The sequence below is a fragment of the Xiphophorus hellerii genome, chromosome 21 (genome assembly GCF_003331165.1).
Source record: "Xiphophorus hellerii strain 12219 chromosome 21, Xiphophorus_hellerii-4.1, whole genome shotgun sequence".
NCBI classification, from domain to species: Eukaryota; Metazoa; Chordata; class Actinopteri; order Cyprinodontiformes; family Poeciliidae; genus Xiphophorus; species Xiphophorus hellerii.
In genome coordinates this window covers 24,530,541-24,544,770 of record NC_045692.1, presented here as the reverse complement: position 1 = coordinate 24,544,770, position 14,230 = coordinate 24,530,541, and the positions used below count along the sequence as shown (strand labels likewise).

At 37.6% G+C, this 14,230-nt stretch overlaps 3 protein-coding genes across 16 annotated transcripts in view; 1 reads left to right on the top strand and 2 right to left on the bottom strand.

The window, feature by feature from the left end:
- The window catches only part of LOC116712080 (NACHT, LRR and PYD domains-containing protein 3-like), a 612,764-nt gene that overhangs the window by 442,023 nt on the left and 156,511 nt on the right, over positions 1-14,230 (bottom strand). The gene's annotated exons all lie outside the window — the stretch shown is intronic.
- LOC116712167 (MICOS complex subunit MIC26-like) lies at positions 2,158-7,522 on the top strand. 2 transcript variants are annotated; one of them, XM_032552063.1, is made up of 9 exons: positions 2,158-2,267; positions 2,605-2,715; positions 2,872-2,994; positions 3,640-3,672; positions 4,156-4,207; positions 5,059-5,154; positions 5,238-5,329; positions 6,770-6,859; positions 7,021-7,522. In XM_032552063.1, exons 1-9 carry the CDS (start codon positions 2,244-2,246, stop codon positions 7,066-7,068), a joined length of 669 nt encoding a protein of 222 aa, XP_032407954.1. In that variant the 5' UTR covers positions 2,158-2,243; the 3' UTR covers positions 7,069-7,522. The 2 variants fall into 2 exon arrangements, with proteins under 2 accessions (XP_032407954.1, XP_032407953.1); XM_032552062.1 differs by having other exon boundaries at positions 4,153-4,207.
- LOC116712178 (diamine acetyltransferase 1-like) lies at positions 9,714-13,145 on the bottom strand. Its single transcript, XM_032552073.1, has 6 exons — positions 12,891-13,145; positions 11,601-11,652; positions 11,438-11,518; positions 10,400-10,501; positions 10,275-10,315; positions 9,714-10,137 (listed from the first exon to the last, which is right to left on the bottom strand). Exons 1-6 carry the CDS (start codon positions 12,951-12,953, stop codon positions 9,961-9,963), a joined length of 516 nt encoding a protein of 171 aa, XP_032407964.1. The 5' UTR covers positions 12,954-13,145; the 3' UTR covers positions 9,714-9,960.

Genomic DNA, 14,230 nt, shown 5'->3' with positions numbered 1-14,230 from the left:
TAATTTAGTTTATCTTCTTCCATTCTTGTTTTCTTCTTTGCATTTTGGACACAGCTGCTCACTCATTTGGTCAAATATGTTGGTTTTTTGTGCCAAAATAGACGAAGAAGAAGAAAAAATGTTTGAAGTTCAGTTGGAGGATTTTTTAATTTCTTTGCCAGATATTTCAGCTGTTATTCTGAGATGTTCTTGTTTGAGGTCCATTGGTAATTTACCTCGGCTAAATGATTACCAGCCTTCGTTTCAACAAAAAACAGACTGTTTTCATTTCAGACAGATAATTTAATTGTTTTCTGGCAGATCTAATCCTGCCGTTGTCTTAGATTAAAGCTCGCACATTTCATCCTCCAGGCCACGTAGCTGAGCTGACGACCAGCCTGTTTTATTTTGTTTGAGCTAACTGTGAAAAGGGCTAGAGCAAATAATGATGCCGTCACGTCTTTCTGCTGCGTATTTATTTAATTTATGAGGTAGTGCTTTTCACTGAGCTATGCAGTAACAGTATTAGGAATGTTTTTATGATCAGAATTTCATTCACAGCCCGGTTCTTCAGTGTTTCTGTCGTTTTTCATCTCCACCCTGCAGCAGCATGTGAGTTTCTCCGTTTTATTTATTTTTCTGTTATTGATGAATCAGTAAAGTCAGAACAGATTTACTTCCTGAAGTCTGTCTTGATGTGAATTATAAATATATCAGGAACTTGAAGGCAAACATTCATTTCAAATGGTCATTCTGGAGCATTTATTATTGCGTCATCCCTTTACATTTCCTCCGGGTCGCCGTTAATCGCCGCTCCGCTCCAACGTTGCTGTTTGAAGAAGAAACTTGTAACCAATAAAGTTCAGCCGTCCCCACCTGAGGAACACGCAGCTTCCTTTAGTCCGCCATTTTCCCATCTGTCCGTAGGAAAACAGATCAGAGGACGCTAAAAAAATAAACTTTCATTGCTTAAACGACTGTACGGGGAAAAGAGAGAAAAATCTGAATAACATATCTTACTCTGAGTAGAAACTCTTTGGAAACGATTTGTAACCTTTCCAGAAATAAATGTTCATACTGGTCAACCTCCAGCTGCTGCTGAGTTTTTATTTGGTTTTCCTGTCATTTGTTTATAATTTATTTCAAAAAACAAACTTTTTTTCATTAAATTCATTGTGGACAAATTTGCACATAATCAAGAAACTTATAGCATCATAATGGAATATCTGTAGCTATTCATAATCCATCAATGCAGTTAATTTCTATTTTTATATAAAAAAATACAAAACAAATAACTTTTCTTTTAACTTTTTTGCTAGCTGTGGCGGCTAGAAAAAGATTATCCATTCATTAATTACAACTTGGGTATATATATACAGTAAATATATTTTTATTAAAAACTGATGTTTAAAATTTGTTCATCGTGTCTCCAGATATAAACTACAGATTAAAAACTTTGAAACAAATTAACTTGATTTGTTCCTTCAATTCTTGGTTTGTTTACGTTTCTGTCATGGAGGAACATGTACAATGGAGGCTGTAAATACTGAAACCTACTGCTGTTATGTCCAAGAAGGATCCAGGAATTTAATTTAGTTCCACATATTGGAGGGACAAAATGTTTTAGGGTGAAAGGTCAGAAATTTGCCTTCAGAATGGCATGAAAAAAAAATCTGATTTGGATCACATTTTCCTGCTGTATAAATTGTAGTTAATGTCTTAAGTCAGAGGTTTTTTCAGAGCTGTTGTAACACTGACTGCTACAGGAGATCCTTCCTGCTTACAGCCGTCAGCATTTACAGCACATCTTTGAATAAATCTGGATATGAGTTACATCAAGAATTACTTTTATTTTTATTAATAAATTATTTTTAACAGAATAAAATTTGAAAATAACAAACGCAAATCAAATCAAAGTTTTTAAAGGTCCAGCAGCTGATGGCAGAATTAGATTTTTTTTTCTCTTTCAAAGGAATAAAATGATGAATTTTCCATTAGTGTTGATTTACTGAATCATTTTTGGGGTTCAGTTTGATTTTTAAAAAGATACCAGATTAGTTTCAGTAGATTTTCAATTTAAAATGAAAAAAATGTTAATAAATACAACTAAGAACTCATTAAGCATTTTATTTACAGTTCACAGTACTAATTTAACACATAAATGAGAAAACGTCTTGTTTTCTCAGTCGATTCTAGTTTCCATCAACGCGCATGCGCAGAGTTCTCCTCCTGCGGCTTGCCGTAGTAAAGCGAATGTCATCTGAATGAGAATGACTTCTCTCAGACTGGTAACTATGCTCAACATTATTCTCCATGTTTTCCAGCTGTAATCCGTGTCAGTAATCTGTATTTCGCAGTTTTGTATTGTTATTTGAGGGTTTAATGAAGCTATGCGTAGGTTTTGTCCGTCTCGGTCTTTAGCATGTTGCTAGCTACTTTCGCTAACTCTTCGGTCCAAACAGGACAAAAAAAAAAAACGAGCGTTTGACATTTTAACTTCTCTCTTATTCTCGTCGTTGTGTTTTATGTTTGAATGGTTTTATGTATTTTTTCTTAAATAAAAACGGTACGGGTTGCTCGGACTCATCTCTGCGTGTTGCTGTCGTGCCGCTGTTTTCCCGCCAGGCGTCGCTGTTCGCCGCGGCTCCCGGGTTAACGGCCCTGATGAGCGGCTCGGTTCTGGCTGCCAGCGAGGGGAAGAAGAAGAACTCCCAGGTCGCCCTGAGCATCGACGAGGTGACGTCATCAGCAACTGGGTTTGGGTTGTTTGAGTTTTTTTCAACTCAGATTTGTTCTACAAACACTAAACAACTAGATAGTTGTTTAAATCAGACAGTAGTTGCCAAGGAAACCATACATCTAAACATAGTCTGTTTTTGTTGGTTGCTCCAGTTGCCGTCTCTGTACACCAGACCCGAGTCGACAGCGGCGCCGCTGGAGCCGGAGGCGGGCCAGCTGGAGCAGAGCGTGGCGTCGATGAGGAAATGGGCCACGCCGTACACCGACAGCTGTCAGGTGGGTGAGGCACGGTGGTGGCAGCAGCATGCTGTGGGGAGGTTGTTCTTGAGCAGCAACACGCTAGCAGAAGGGAAGGTAGAAACAGCCGTGGTTTTCCTTCCACTAAACCTTTATTCACGGCTTTCTGTGCATCACATAAAATCTGAATGAAACAGAAATTTGTGTTTGATTATTTGGTTACTGAGAATTCATCATCCATTTTAATTATGGCTGTTTTGGTTGTTTGTATATTTAAAATGATTTTCCGTTTCAGTGACAAATGTTTTTTTGTCTTTCAGTGGGAATATTTGCATTAATATAATATTATTATTATATTTATATTATTGTATTAGTTGAACATTTTTTTCAAAAGTAACAGCATTACTATTTATTGCAGTAATTTCTGGAACAATTTATCGTCCAGAATAATTAGTTTTGGTGACAGGCCTTCAATAAACGTTTGATTTTGATTCATTCAGATCTCCTGCAGGAAGCAGTTCATTTTCTGATTTATTTCTGTTTCTGTTCATCTGAATGTCGTCATAAACCCAGATTAACTCGGCTGTTATTTTCCCATCATGCAGTTTCACTTCCTGTTGTATTAGTTTAATAATTAGCCTTTAATACAGAATTTAACGAGTTTTTATTGTTTTGTTTTTGCAGCAAAATGTCCGGCTGGCAGTGGAGAAAGCTGAGGTAAAATCAGACTAATCACTAATTCATTTAACGCTTAGACAAAGAAAATGTAAGTTTATTTAAATGTTTTAGTGATATTTTTGTAAATATATATAGACTGGTAACGTCTTCAGTGTAACTCACTTTTATAACATAATTAACCAATAATTAATGTTTAGATGAGAACAGAAGCAGAGATGTGAAAAACTATTTTCCTCTTTACAGATTTTTACTGGTTTTGCTTCTTTTTTTCCTTAAATACTTTTGATTATCATTAAATTAATTTTTTACATCAAGAAGTTGACATAACAGTTTGATGGTTAATTTTTTCAGTGAATCAGTTTTTCTTTGTTTTAACAACCTGTGTTTGATGGACGGTTAGTTTTTAACTGTTTATGTGAATTATTATTAGAGTTAATTCTGATGTTATAATGTAAATTTATAAAAGAATAAATGTGTTGTTAAAATCAAATAAATTTTTTCTTGGTGTTTGTATCCCAGCAGGTGTACAGAACGGCGGAGCCGACAGTGAACGCCTCGTTATCGACCGTCAGAGGTGAGCAGAACAAGATGGCTGCCACAAACTGACGCTGCAGAATATTTCTGTTTATTTCAGTTTTCTGTTTATTTCTGACATATTTATAAACAGCTGACAGAGCGGCTTTTTAACATTAAAAAATATTTAAAAAATAAGATATTTGTGCAGAAACTTTATCATGAAGCAAAGTTTTATTTAGAAGAAACAAGTTTAACTTTTTCCACTTTGTTTTGAACTGAAATGGTGATAAAAAATATAAAAACATAAAAAATTTAATAAAAATGTCATTATTACCTTTTAAAATAAATAAAATGATGAATATTCCATTAGTGTTAATTTACAGAATAATATCTGGGATTCAAGTTGATTTTTAAAAGATTTAAAAGTAAAATAATAATCCAGAAAAAAAAGAGAATAAAATACAAAAATAAATAACATTTATAAATAAACTTTAAATCAAACAAAACAAAAGAATTTGATGCATATTCAAACCAATAATTAATAAACATAAACAAAATATACATAAAATCTTAACTTAAAAAATAAAAGTATAAAAAAACTTCTGACAAAATAAATACAACAAAAGAATATGAACTAAGAATTAAAAGATTAAAACTGTATTCAGAAATGCAAAATAAATGTAAAAAGACAAATAAATAAATAATAAAAAAAGAAAAACTCAAATTAATTGTAGTAGAAATTTAATTTTAAAAATATGTGAAATATTTATATTTCTTTTATAAAATGAACCTTTAATCTCCTCTTCGGCCCGGTTGTTGTTGGTTCTGGTACTGAAAAGCTTCTCAGTTCTGTCATGTTCCTGGTTCTGGTTCTGATTGTGATCCTGGTTCTGGTTCTGGTTCCCTCAGAAGCGTACCGGTTCCTCAGCGACCCGCCTCCGGACCTCTACCCCAGCGCCGCCGCCATCGGTTTCTCCGGCTTCCTGGGACTCTACCTAGCCAGAGGTAACGTCTGTGTTCCGGGCATCAGACCGGACCGGGTCGGGTCGAACTGGACCGGGTCGGTCTGACATGTTTTGCTCCCGCAGGCTCCAGGCTGAAGCGGTTGGCGTTTCCTGCGGGCCTCATGGCGCTCAGCGCCTCCATGTTTTACCCCCAGCAGGCCGCCGGGCTGGCCAAGGTGAGCATGCCGACCCAGAACTGGTTCTGGTTCTGGTTCAGATTTACTTTCAGGTTTTAGATAATTTGTTTTGCCTCCTCTGACTTTGGGTTTTTCTGAAGGCTAAAGAACTGGACCGGGTTCTGGTTCTGACCCAGTTAAGCCAGTTGGACCCTCTGGTATTAAACCGGGTCTGGGTCATGTCTGGGTTGGATGTTAATTGGTCTGTCAGCTTGGTTCTGGATGGTTCTGACTGGTTTTGGACCATTTGGTCTGGTTTGTGTTTTTTAAAGGATTTGGATTTTTCCAGTTTGTTGGTCGCCATGACGCTTTTATTGATTATTTATTAGTATTTGTTTCTGATACATTCAGGTTACTTTCAGACATTCTTCCATATTTTTTCCGTCTGTTTAATTTGGACCAGTTCTTGTTCTGATGTTGCATTCTGGGATTATTTCAGCCTGAACAAAGATGGCGCCCGTTTGACCTTTAAACCTCATTTTGACATCAAATTATTTCTAAACTTTTTCTTTCATTTCTGCATCTCTTTACTAAACTCCAGGAGATTCACTGGTTCCCAGTTTCATGACCTTCCTGCTGGATTTTTAATGGGAGATAAAAATATTTTCTCTGATGATGACCTCAGGAAGCAGCCGCCCGGTTCTGTTTCTCTTCATGTTATTGAACTTTTAATATCTGATTTATTTCCTGGCTTCGGTTTAATTTGGGTGAAAACTTTCCAGGCCGTCTGGACTCGTTTCCTCCAGAAACGGTTTGTGTTTCCTGGAGGAAACTGGGGCTGTGAATAAAGTTTCCACTGCGGGTCGGTGTGTTTTGGTCCCAGAGTTTCCTTTTAGCTCGGTGTGAGAAACACGCCGACCCGTCTGGACCGGAGCCTCAACAGAACCTGGAAATGATGCAGGAATCTGACCGACTGGAAGAAAACCAGAAAAATCCCAGATGGTTTGATTGATGATGTGAAACTTTATTCAAGTAAATTCAAATTATTAGTTTTCTTTGACTTAAATGAACAAACAACCAGCGGAGCTAAACAAACAAATCCATGAAAAAATAACATTCAGACTGTTTAGGAAGTTTTTTCACATTTTCCTCGTGACACATGATGACACCACCATGGTGGAATTTAGCTCTTTAGCATTAGCTTCCACTAAATACCATGTTGGTGTAGCTCTTAATGTTAGCAGAATTAATGTTTATTATTAGTGCTTCAGCTTTAGTGCAGCTAAGATTTTAGCTAGCAGTGCCCACCACTGTTTATCATAAATATTATTATTATTTTATTCTATTTCTCCTCATTAGTCCTTTCAATGTGACCATTTCAGTTCTTGTAGGGAAAAAGTTCAGAGACAAATGATGGAAATTTTTTTCTGGATTATTTGTTATCATAGCTAAATTACTTGATTCTGAATTTTATTGTCATTTATTTTCCATTTTCACCAGTTGAGTCGAGACCAGGTGCTGACCTGGACTCGGCAGGGCCGCGTTACCATGGAAACTCTGTGGAAAGATCCCCCGTTTAGCAAGAAAAAGGTCAGTCTGGGAAAAGTAGCATGATTGTAACTTCTGTTGCCTCTGCCTAACCTCACTCTGACGTGTTTCACTGTTAATCCTTTAATTTCAGAATAGTTTTACATGTGAAAAAAGATTTTTACGGTTTAATGATAATAAATATTGATCTGTTTGTGTTTGAGGCGGTGAAACCCGGGAAGTCAGAAGAAGCAGAGAGCAGAAACAGCTGATCAGCTGCAGGTCGCAGGAACCCGATCACACGAACCAAACCGGCGCTCTGAAGGACGCCGGCCTTTTCCAGGAAGCAGTTTCTGTCACTGTGGTTGAAATTTGCTTCTTGGAAACGGTTCTTCCTCCTCTGCTCTTCATCGTTATCTCTCTCTCCTGTGGTCTGAGCAACATGGCGTCCGTAAACACCCGGCGCCGCCGCGGCTTCAGCCCGACGCTAACATCAACTCTCAGTTCCCTGGAGCGTCTGCTCTTCCTGATAACTGGGAATCATCTGCAGTTCTTTGCTTCCTCACTGGTTCTGTCCAAACCAAACAACTTCTCTGTTTTTCTGCAGCACACCTCACTGCCGTCTCACTCCTGTTGTTTTACTAAACATTTACGGTTAAATACATTTATATTATGAATCAAAAAATAAGTGTGTGTGTGTGTGTGTGTGTGTGTGTGTGTGTGTGTGTGTGTGTGTGTGTGTGTGTGTGTTTGTGTGTCCTGTCTGCCTCTGTGTTGCCCGGCGACAGACTGGCGACCTGTCCAGGTGACCCCGCCTCTCGCCTGAAACGTTAGCTGGAGAGGCAGCAGCTCCTCCTGACCCCATTAGGGACAAGAGTTTTAGAAAATGGATGGATGAAATGAAATCATTAGAAAATGAGTTATATATGCAGCCCAACGTTAGTTGATTAAAATACTTATCATGATGCTTTCTGCGTGTTTATCCACCGTAAATGTTATTACATAGATGTGTATTCATGGCTACATGTTCTCAATAAATGTCATTAAATATGTTATTATTGATAATAAAACATATTTTGTGATTTTGAACAAGTTTTCTGATCTTTTCAGTTTTTGTAAACCTTTTAGAATCTGTCCAGTGAACCCAGTTTTCATGTTCTGTTCAGTTCCATCATCTGGACGTTTGTTTGGGTTTCAGCGTTCAACTAAAATGAATACAGAATCCTTGTAAGGTGCAAATACCTACAACATTTATAATTATCGTGTTTAAATTTCCTTTGTTTTGTATTTATTGACAACATTTGAATAGTTACTTCATTTTAAACTTGTTTTTAGTAGTTTGGTCATTTTAAACTTGTTTAACCAAATTATAGCCCTGCTTCTCTTGATTTTCTTTTTTTATTCTGAACTTTTTTGGTGTTGGTAGTTTTAGTTGGCAGTAATCCAACAGAGAATCCAGTCCGCCTCGGGACGGTGGTCTGTAGCCTCTGTATGTGGGCGCCACTAAAACCAGGGCGCCGCGCGATGCCCCTCAATCACAGATTTAGAGAAACTAAAAGAAGAAAAAAAAGTGACCTACTTACTGATTAGTGTTGTTGGTTTTCTAACCAAACCGTCTCAGCTAATCCACAGGCAGTTTTCTCCTAATGCTAACAGTAGCTAACCATGTTTTAGATGCCCTTCACTAAATGAAAGGAGGATTACATCACAATTACAGCATGTCAGTAAAAATAAATATTAGGACATAACTAGCACCAGCCCAGTTAAACAAACTGATGCTAATGTTAGCATCTTCATATCGGCTAACAACGATTTAGCCCATATGAAACGATGTAATTTTTTTTCCCTATTCAGTTATTTAATTTAACGTTTAATCATTTGGATTTTCATTATTACCCTAAAGATGGATCATATTTTGTAACATTTCTTGCTAAGCTAATTGTAAAGTGTTAGCAACTAGTTTAGCTACTCTTCACTTGTGCTTTTTATATTGAATATATGTTTAAGTTTTAGATCTGCAATGTTTTAAAAGTATATTAGCTTGTTGAGCTAAACCATAAATTAACAGTTTATAGTAGCGTTTTATAATCAGACTTTAGGTCGTATTTAGATTTTAACGGCGGCTTGAACCCGTTATTGTAGCACTACTGCCATCTGGTGGATCCTAACATTTATTCCTCAAATCCTCCTAAAGAGCCCAGTATTAAAAAAAAAAAACAACTAAATATCTTCTCTTTTCATCCATGGCTATTTAACTGAGCAACCACGTTCTCAAATTTCAATTCCCTATTAAAACCTATTTTCATATTCAATAATCTGATTATTTCCTAGTTAATAAAAACATGTTCCATCGTTTCTAGTTTCACACCAATTACATAAACCAGTAAGATGTTTCCCCATCTTAAAAAAAGCGCCATTCAAAAAAACTGACCGGTTCTTATTCTATTTTTAATTTTCTCCTTCCTTCTTATTCTATTTTTAATTTTCTCCTTCCTCCTCTTTATCCCCCTGATCCTTACTGGCTTCTTCTTCTTCTCCTCTTTTTTATGGTGGTTGACAAACAGGTTTTAGATGCATTACCTTCACCTTGCAGATTGGAGTTTGGATCAGAATCTCCCCAAAACACCAGTTTTTATACTAAAAATACTAAAACCTTCATCCACAGATGATCTGAACTGTTTCCTTATATCTAATTTACTTTTATTCCTATCTAAATTTCTAATTAGCACCTTTCTTTCATAAACACTCATTAGATTCTAAAAATATGTTTTACTGTTTCTAATTTTTCACAATAATTAGAACCTGTATTTTCTTTATTAATTATTTTAAGAGTATTATTTGTCCAAATCTTATTCTGGATATAAAATCTTCTTTTTTAACTTTTGTGGGTTTTTCCAGGGTGACTAAAGAGACTTTGTTGAGTCATCACTGATCGTTTATTGATTCTAAACTAAGAAGTACAGAAATGCTGGTTAATATTAAACAGAATAACATATTTGTAGACTAAATAAAGTAAAGTACACTCAGAATCACAACGTTGATAAATTTCCCTATTTAGAAGCTGAACTTGTAAAAACGAGCTCTGGTTTGAGCGGAGAGCAAAGCCGAGCCGACGGGACGGTTCGCGGTCTCGGGTTTCCTCCTCTTCGGTTGCGGTTCTGCGGTCACTCCTCGGCCGGAGTCGCCATCTTGACCAGGCTGTCCTTGTCGAACCTGAAGAGCCTCCAGCCCTCCTCCTGGGACAGATCCTCGGCGCCGCGCCGCTTGTAGAACTGGACCGACGGCTCGTTGTTCTCCGCCACCACGAACATCATGCCGGTGCAGCGAGTCTTCATGGCCAGCTGGACGACATGATTAAAAAAAACATTTTAATTACCTCCACTGGCTCCCATGTGTAAAATATTTATCATCAGTGACATTTTGGGAACAATCTGGAGGCTGATTAAAGAAACTAGAAGCTGGTTTCGTGTTTCCTTACGTCACTGAGGTGCCGCAGGATTCCAGAACCGATACCGAGCCCTGAACGGAAAGAGAAGAAGTTTAAAATGTTTTATTTGGGGAAGCAGAGGAACAGAAACTGATTCTTCTCGGCGGTTTTCTTACCTCTGCACTTGTCCATCACATAAAACTCCTCCAGGTACAGCTGCTTGCCCACCCAGGGGTCATAGGTGAAGTAGTACATGGCAAAGCCCACCACGTTTGGCTCTGCAGAGAAAAGGGCCGTTTAGTTTTTGTGAGGGTGTCCAAAGTGTGGCCTGGGGGCTGTTTGTGGCCCTCCGTGATTTTTTTTACGGCCCCTGACCACAATAAAAAAAAAAACACAAAAACTTTGTTTTCCAGCTCAAGTTTTTGTGTCTACAATAAGAAAATAATCTGAGAGAAATCTTCACTTTATCAACCTTGTATTTCATGATTTATTGTAAAACCAGACTAACATCCAATAATATTTTTTTCACTCAACAGCAGATTTTGGTGCATCCAGTCGGGAAACTGCTGAATAAAAGCATGAAGTTTTCAGAGAAACAGCGATCCACTTCCTGCTTGTCTTGCAGAGAATAAACACGCAAGAAAAATCTAAACTGTCGGATACAGTCAACATTTCGGACATGTTGGCAGGTTTTGTTTTATTAAAAAAAGCTTTTTATAATTAAAATACAAAAATATATCTGTATTTGTGGCCCTCATCTTTTTCCACTATGTTTTTGGTTCCCATGACAACGGTTTGGTTTAGATTAGATCTGTTGACGATAGAAAAACACGTCTTTATTTCTGTATTTTAGATGAGTTTTCCAGTCCCCTGATGAGCGGTCGTACGCCCGCTGTGCAGGTGGAAATGTTTTTCTATCTCGTTCTGAGGTGGTTGACCTTTGACCCCTTTCTCCTGTGTTTTATGTGGAAACATCCCGGCTCTCATTTCATTTTTTTGCTGTTACTGCTGAGTTTTTAATGCAGATTGTTTCACGTCCAAGGCTGAACACCTGCAGCTCTGCTCTGCTCTCTGGCAGCCATAACTACCGGACGTAAACAGGAAGCAGAGCTGCTGACGCCTGACGGATGAACCCAGGTGGTGGGTAACTGGAACAGCTCATCGGGAACATAAAACCAGTATAGTGTGACTGGTTTCTCTCCACTGGTTCGTACCGTCGCTGCTGTTCTCTCCTGGAGTTTCAGCGATGATGCAGTGGTAAAACGGTGTTTCACCGAACCCATCCTCAAGGAGATCTGGAAGGAAGAAACATTTTAATCAAACCATGAAGAAGAGCAGCGGTGAAACATCCAGACTAAACGAGAAGGAGACTCTCACCCTTTTCCGTCAGCGTGACCTGGCTCTCCATCTCTTCATATTTTGCAAGTTCCTGAAATGACAGGACAGTTTTAGTTGGGTAACATTAGCACTGAATGCTAATGCAGAGTGACTGGTAGCAGCGTTTCACAATCAGGTTTTAACCACCAGAGATTAGATTTGTCACACTGACTCAATGATTGTTACTAGAAGCATTTTAGTTAAACTGGTTTCTTTGTTTACAGTAAATCTTTGAGGGAGTTCTCACACTTCTAGTCAGACAGACTCTGATTGGGGAACAAAGCTACAACATTTGTTGCATTTCCAGCTGCTGAAAATGAGTCATACCAAACAAACAGTTTGAAAAACATGTACTCCTGCTGGCCTGTGGGGGCGCTGCACCAAGAACCACTGAAGGAAACGACCAAAAAAACCTCTGAAGACACTTTCTTCTTCACAAAATGTTAACAGAAAATGAAGTGGAGTCATATTTTAGCATTTGTAGAATTCCTCTTTTATCTTTGGTAAAAAAATCACGAGTCATTTCTCCCGCTAGCACTAGCCTAGCATGTTTGTTTTAGTTGCATTTACCCAGAATGCCCTGTGCTCCAGTCCACCGTCTGTTTTTGGTTTGTTTGCCGTTCACATATGCATTGGAACCGAACCAGAGTTCATTATTTTACATTTCATCACAAATATTCTAACCTTACATTTAACTTTTTATTTCTACAATGTTTTTAAACACACTAAAATCTCATTCTTTGATATCGTTTAACTACATTAAAACAAGTTTTATGTTTTATTTTCCTACATTTATCAAAAGTACTTTTATCTCTGTTTATCCTTTGTGGTTTCTGATGTGTTACTACATCTATTGAATTTACTTTCTGGTTTTCTCACCACACAACTGCAGTTCCACAGCTCACATCCTCTATAATCACATCTAGTAAGTTTATTAATGTCCATATGTCTGTCTGCACCTTTAAAACTCCTCAGAGCTCGTTACGTTCCGTTGTTTTATTTAAAACGTAGTGAAATTAGATTGTAAAGTTCTCATATTTTGCAGACATGGCTGTGATATGAAGTCGGATTTGTTATTTATGTCAGGTCAGCAGTTAACAGCTGGGACTCAGGGTCAGCCTGGTAAGAACATAAGCTCGGCGACAGACAGAATTACCATATTTGGAGAACCGGAAGTCAGATCTGTTATGAGTCTCGGGGACCTGACCTCATTCTACGTCATCCTCCACCAACCGACGTCAGTTTTATTTTTCACCTTCAAAAACATTCAAACGTCTGTTTATCTCCTACCTTCACCAGTCGTAATATATCGGACACGTCTTTGGGCTCGGCTTTTCGTAATTTATACTCCATTTTCTTCTTTTACTCTTTTTTCCTTTCGTTAGAAGACCTCTGTATGTGAAGTGGAAGATCAGGTGTTTCTTCATTCGCTTCGCAGTGGCTTTTCCCCCACAGTCAGCCTCTGGTCAGGACCTGTTCGTCGGCGTAAGCTCATCCAGCTCTCGGTGGCCCCTCACTGGGTCGCTGTCGGTCAACTGCTCTTCCTTTGTTTACGCTGGGTACTTTATACCCGGCTCGCGCTCGACTCCTATTGGTCAGCTGACAAGCTTGTAAGATTTCTGACGAATCAGCGACCACCTCTCTGGATTCAGAGTTCTGTTCGTCCAATCAGCATAAAAAGGGCTGAACATTGGATTTTTGTTTTGATTCTTTAACAAAAAAAACTTTAAACATGATTTATTTTTCAATTAAAACATTAAAAATAAGTTTAAAGCGTATCTACATCGAATTATTCAAATTTATTTACTACAAAAATTAATACATAGCTTGAAAACTATGTTTTTAGTGTCTCCAAATGTTATTAAACTGTAATGAAGTGGCCCTCTGGTAAGAAGAGAACATTTCCATCCCTCCCATCAGGGTAACCATGAGGGCTGGACTGTAACTATACACCCAGGTCACACAGCAAGGGTTTTGATAATTAATGAATACAATAGACGGTTAGAAGTTAAAATGTAACCAGATGTTGGTGTTTTCTGTAACTCTTTTGATAGTATCTTTCACTGATTGTTACTCTAAATCTTTTTGAATCAGTTGAAACTCTTGAAGGTCACAAAAACAACTGGTGGATCAAACCAATATGAGCTGATTACGATAGATCTGAACTGGATCCCTTCTAAAGGCCTTTTTTGAATTTTCTCTCCCAAATAAGAGAAGATCCCAGTACCGAGTCAGAATATTATAAAAATAACTAACATACTAAAAGTATGAAAAGTTTGTTTCATACTTTTAATACTTACTTTTCACACCTGCTTAAAGGTTATTATTTTCAAAAGGTCCTTTTAATCCGACAAATGAGACTCATCTGGACACATATTCTAATTTATTGAATATAATTGATACTGAAATCATTTAAAGTTCAGAAACCTGTTTAGTTCACAATGAGTTTCCTCTGTGTTATTTACAACTATGTTATTTAGATGGAATATGCATACTGTTATATAAAACACCAGACTGTGTAGTCAGGGCAAGTTAAAAATGGCATTTTATTTTTTGATTCAAATTAATATGTAACTGTTCAAACAGCTGCAGGAATATTAGTTGAAATGGTAAAACCTCTGCAGGTTGTA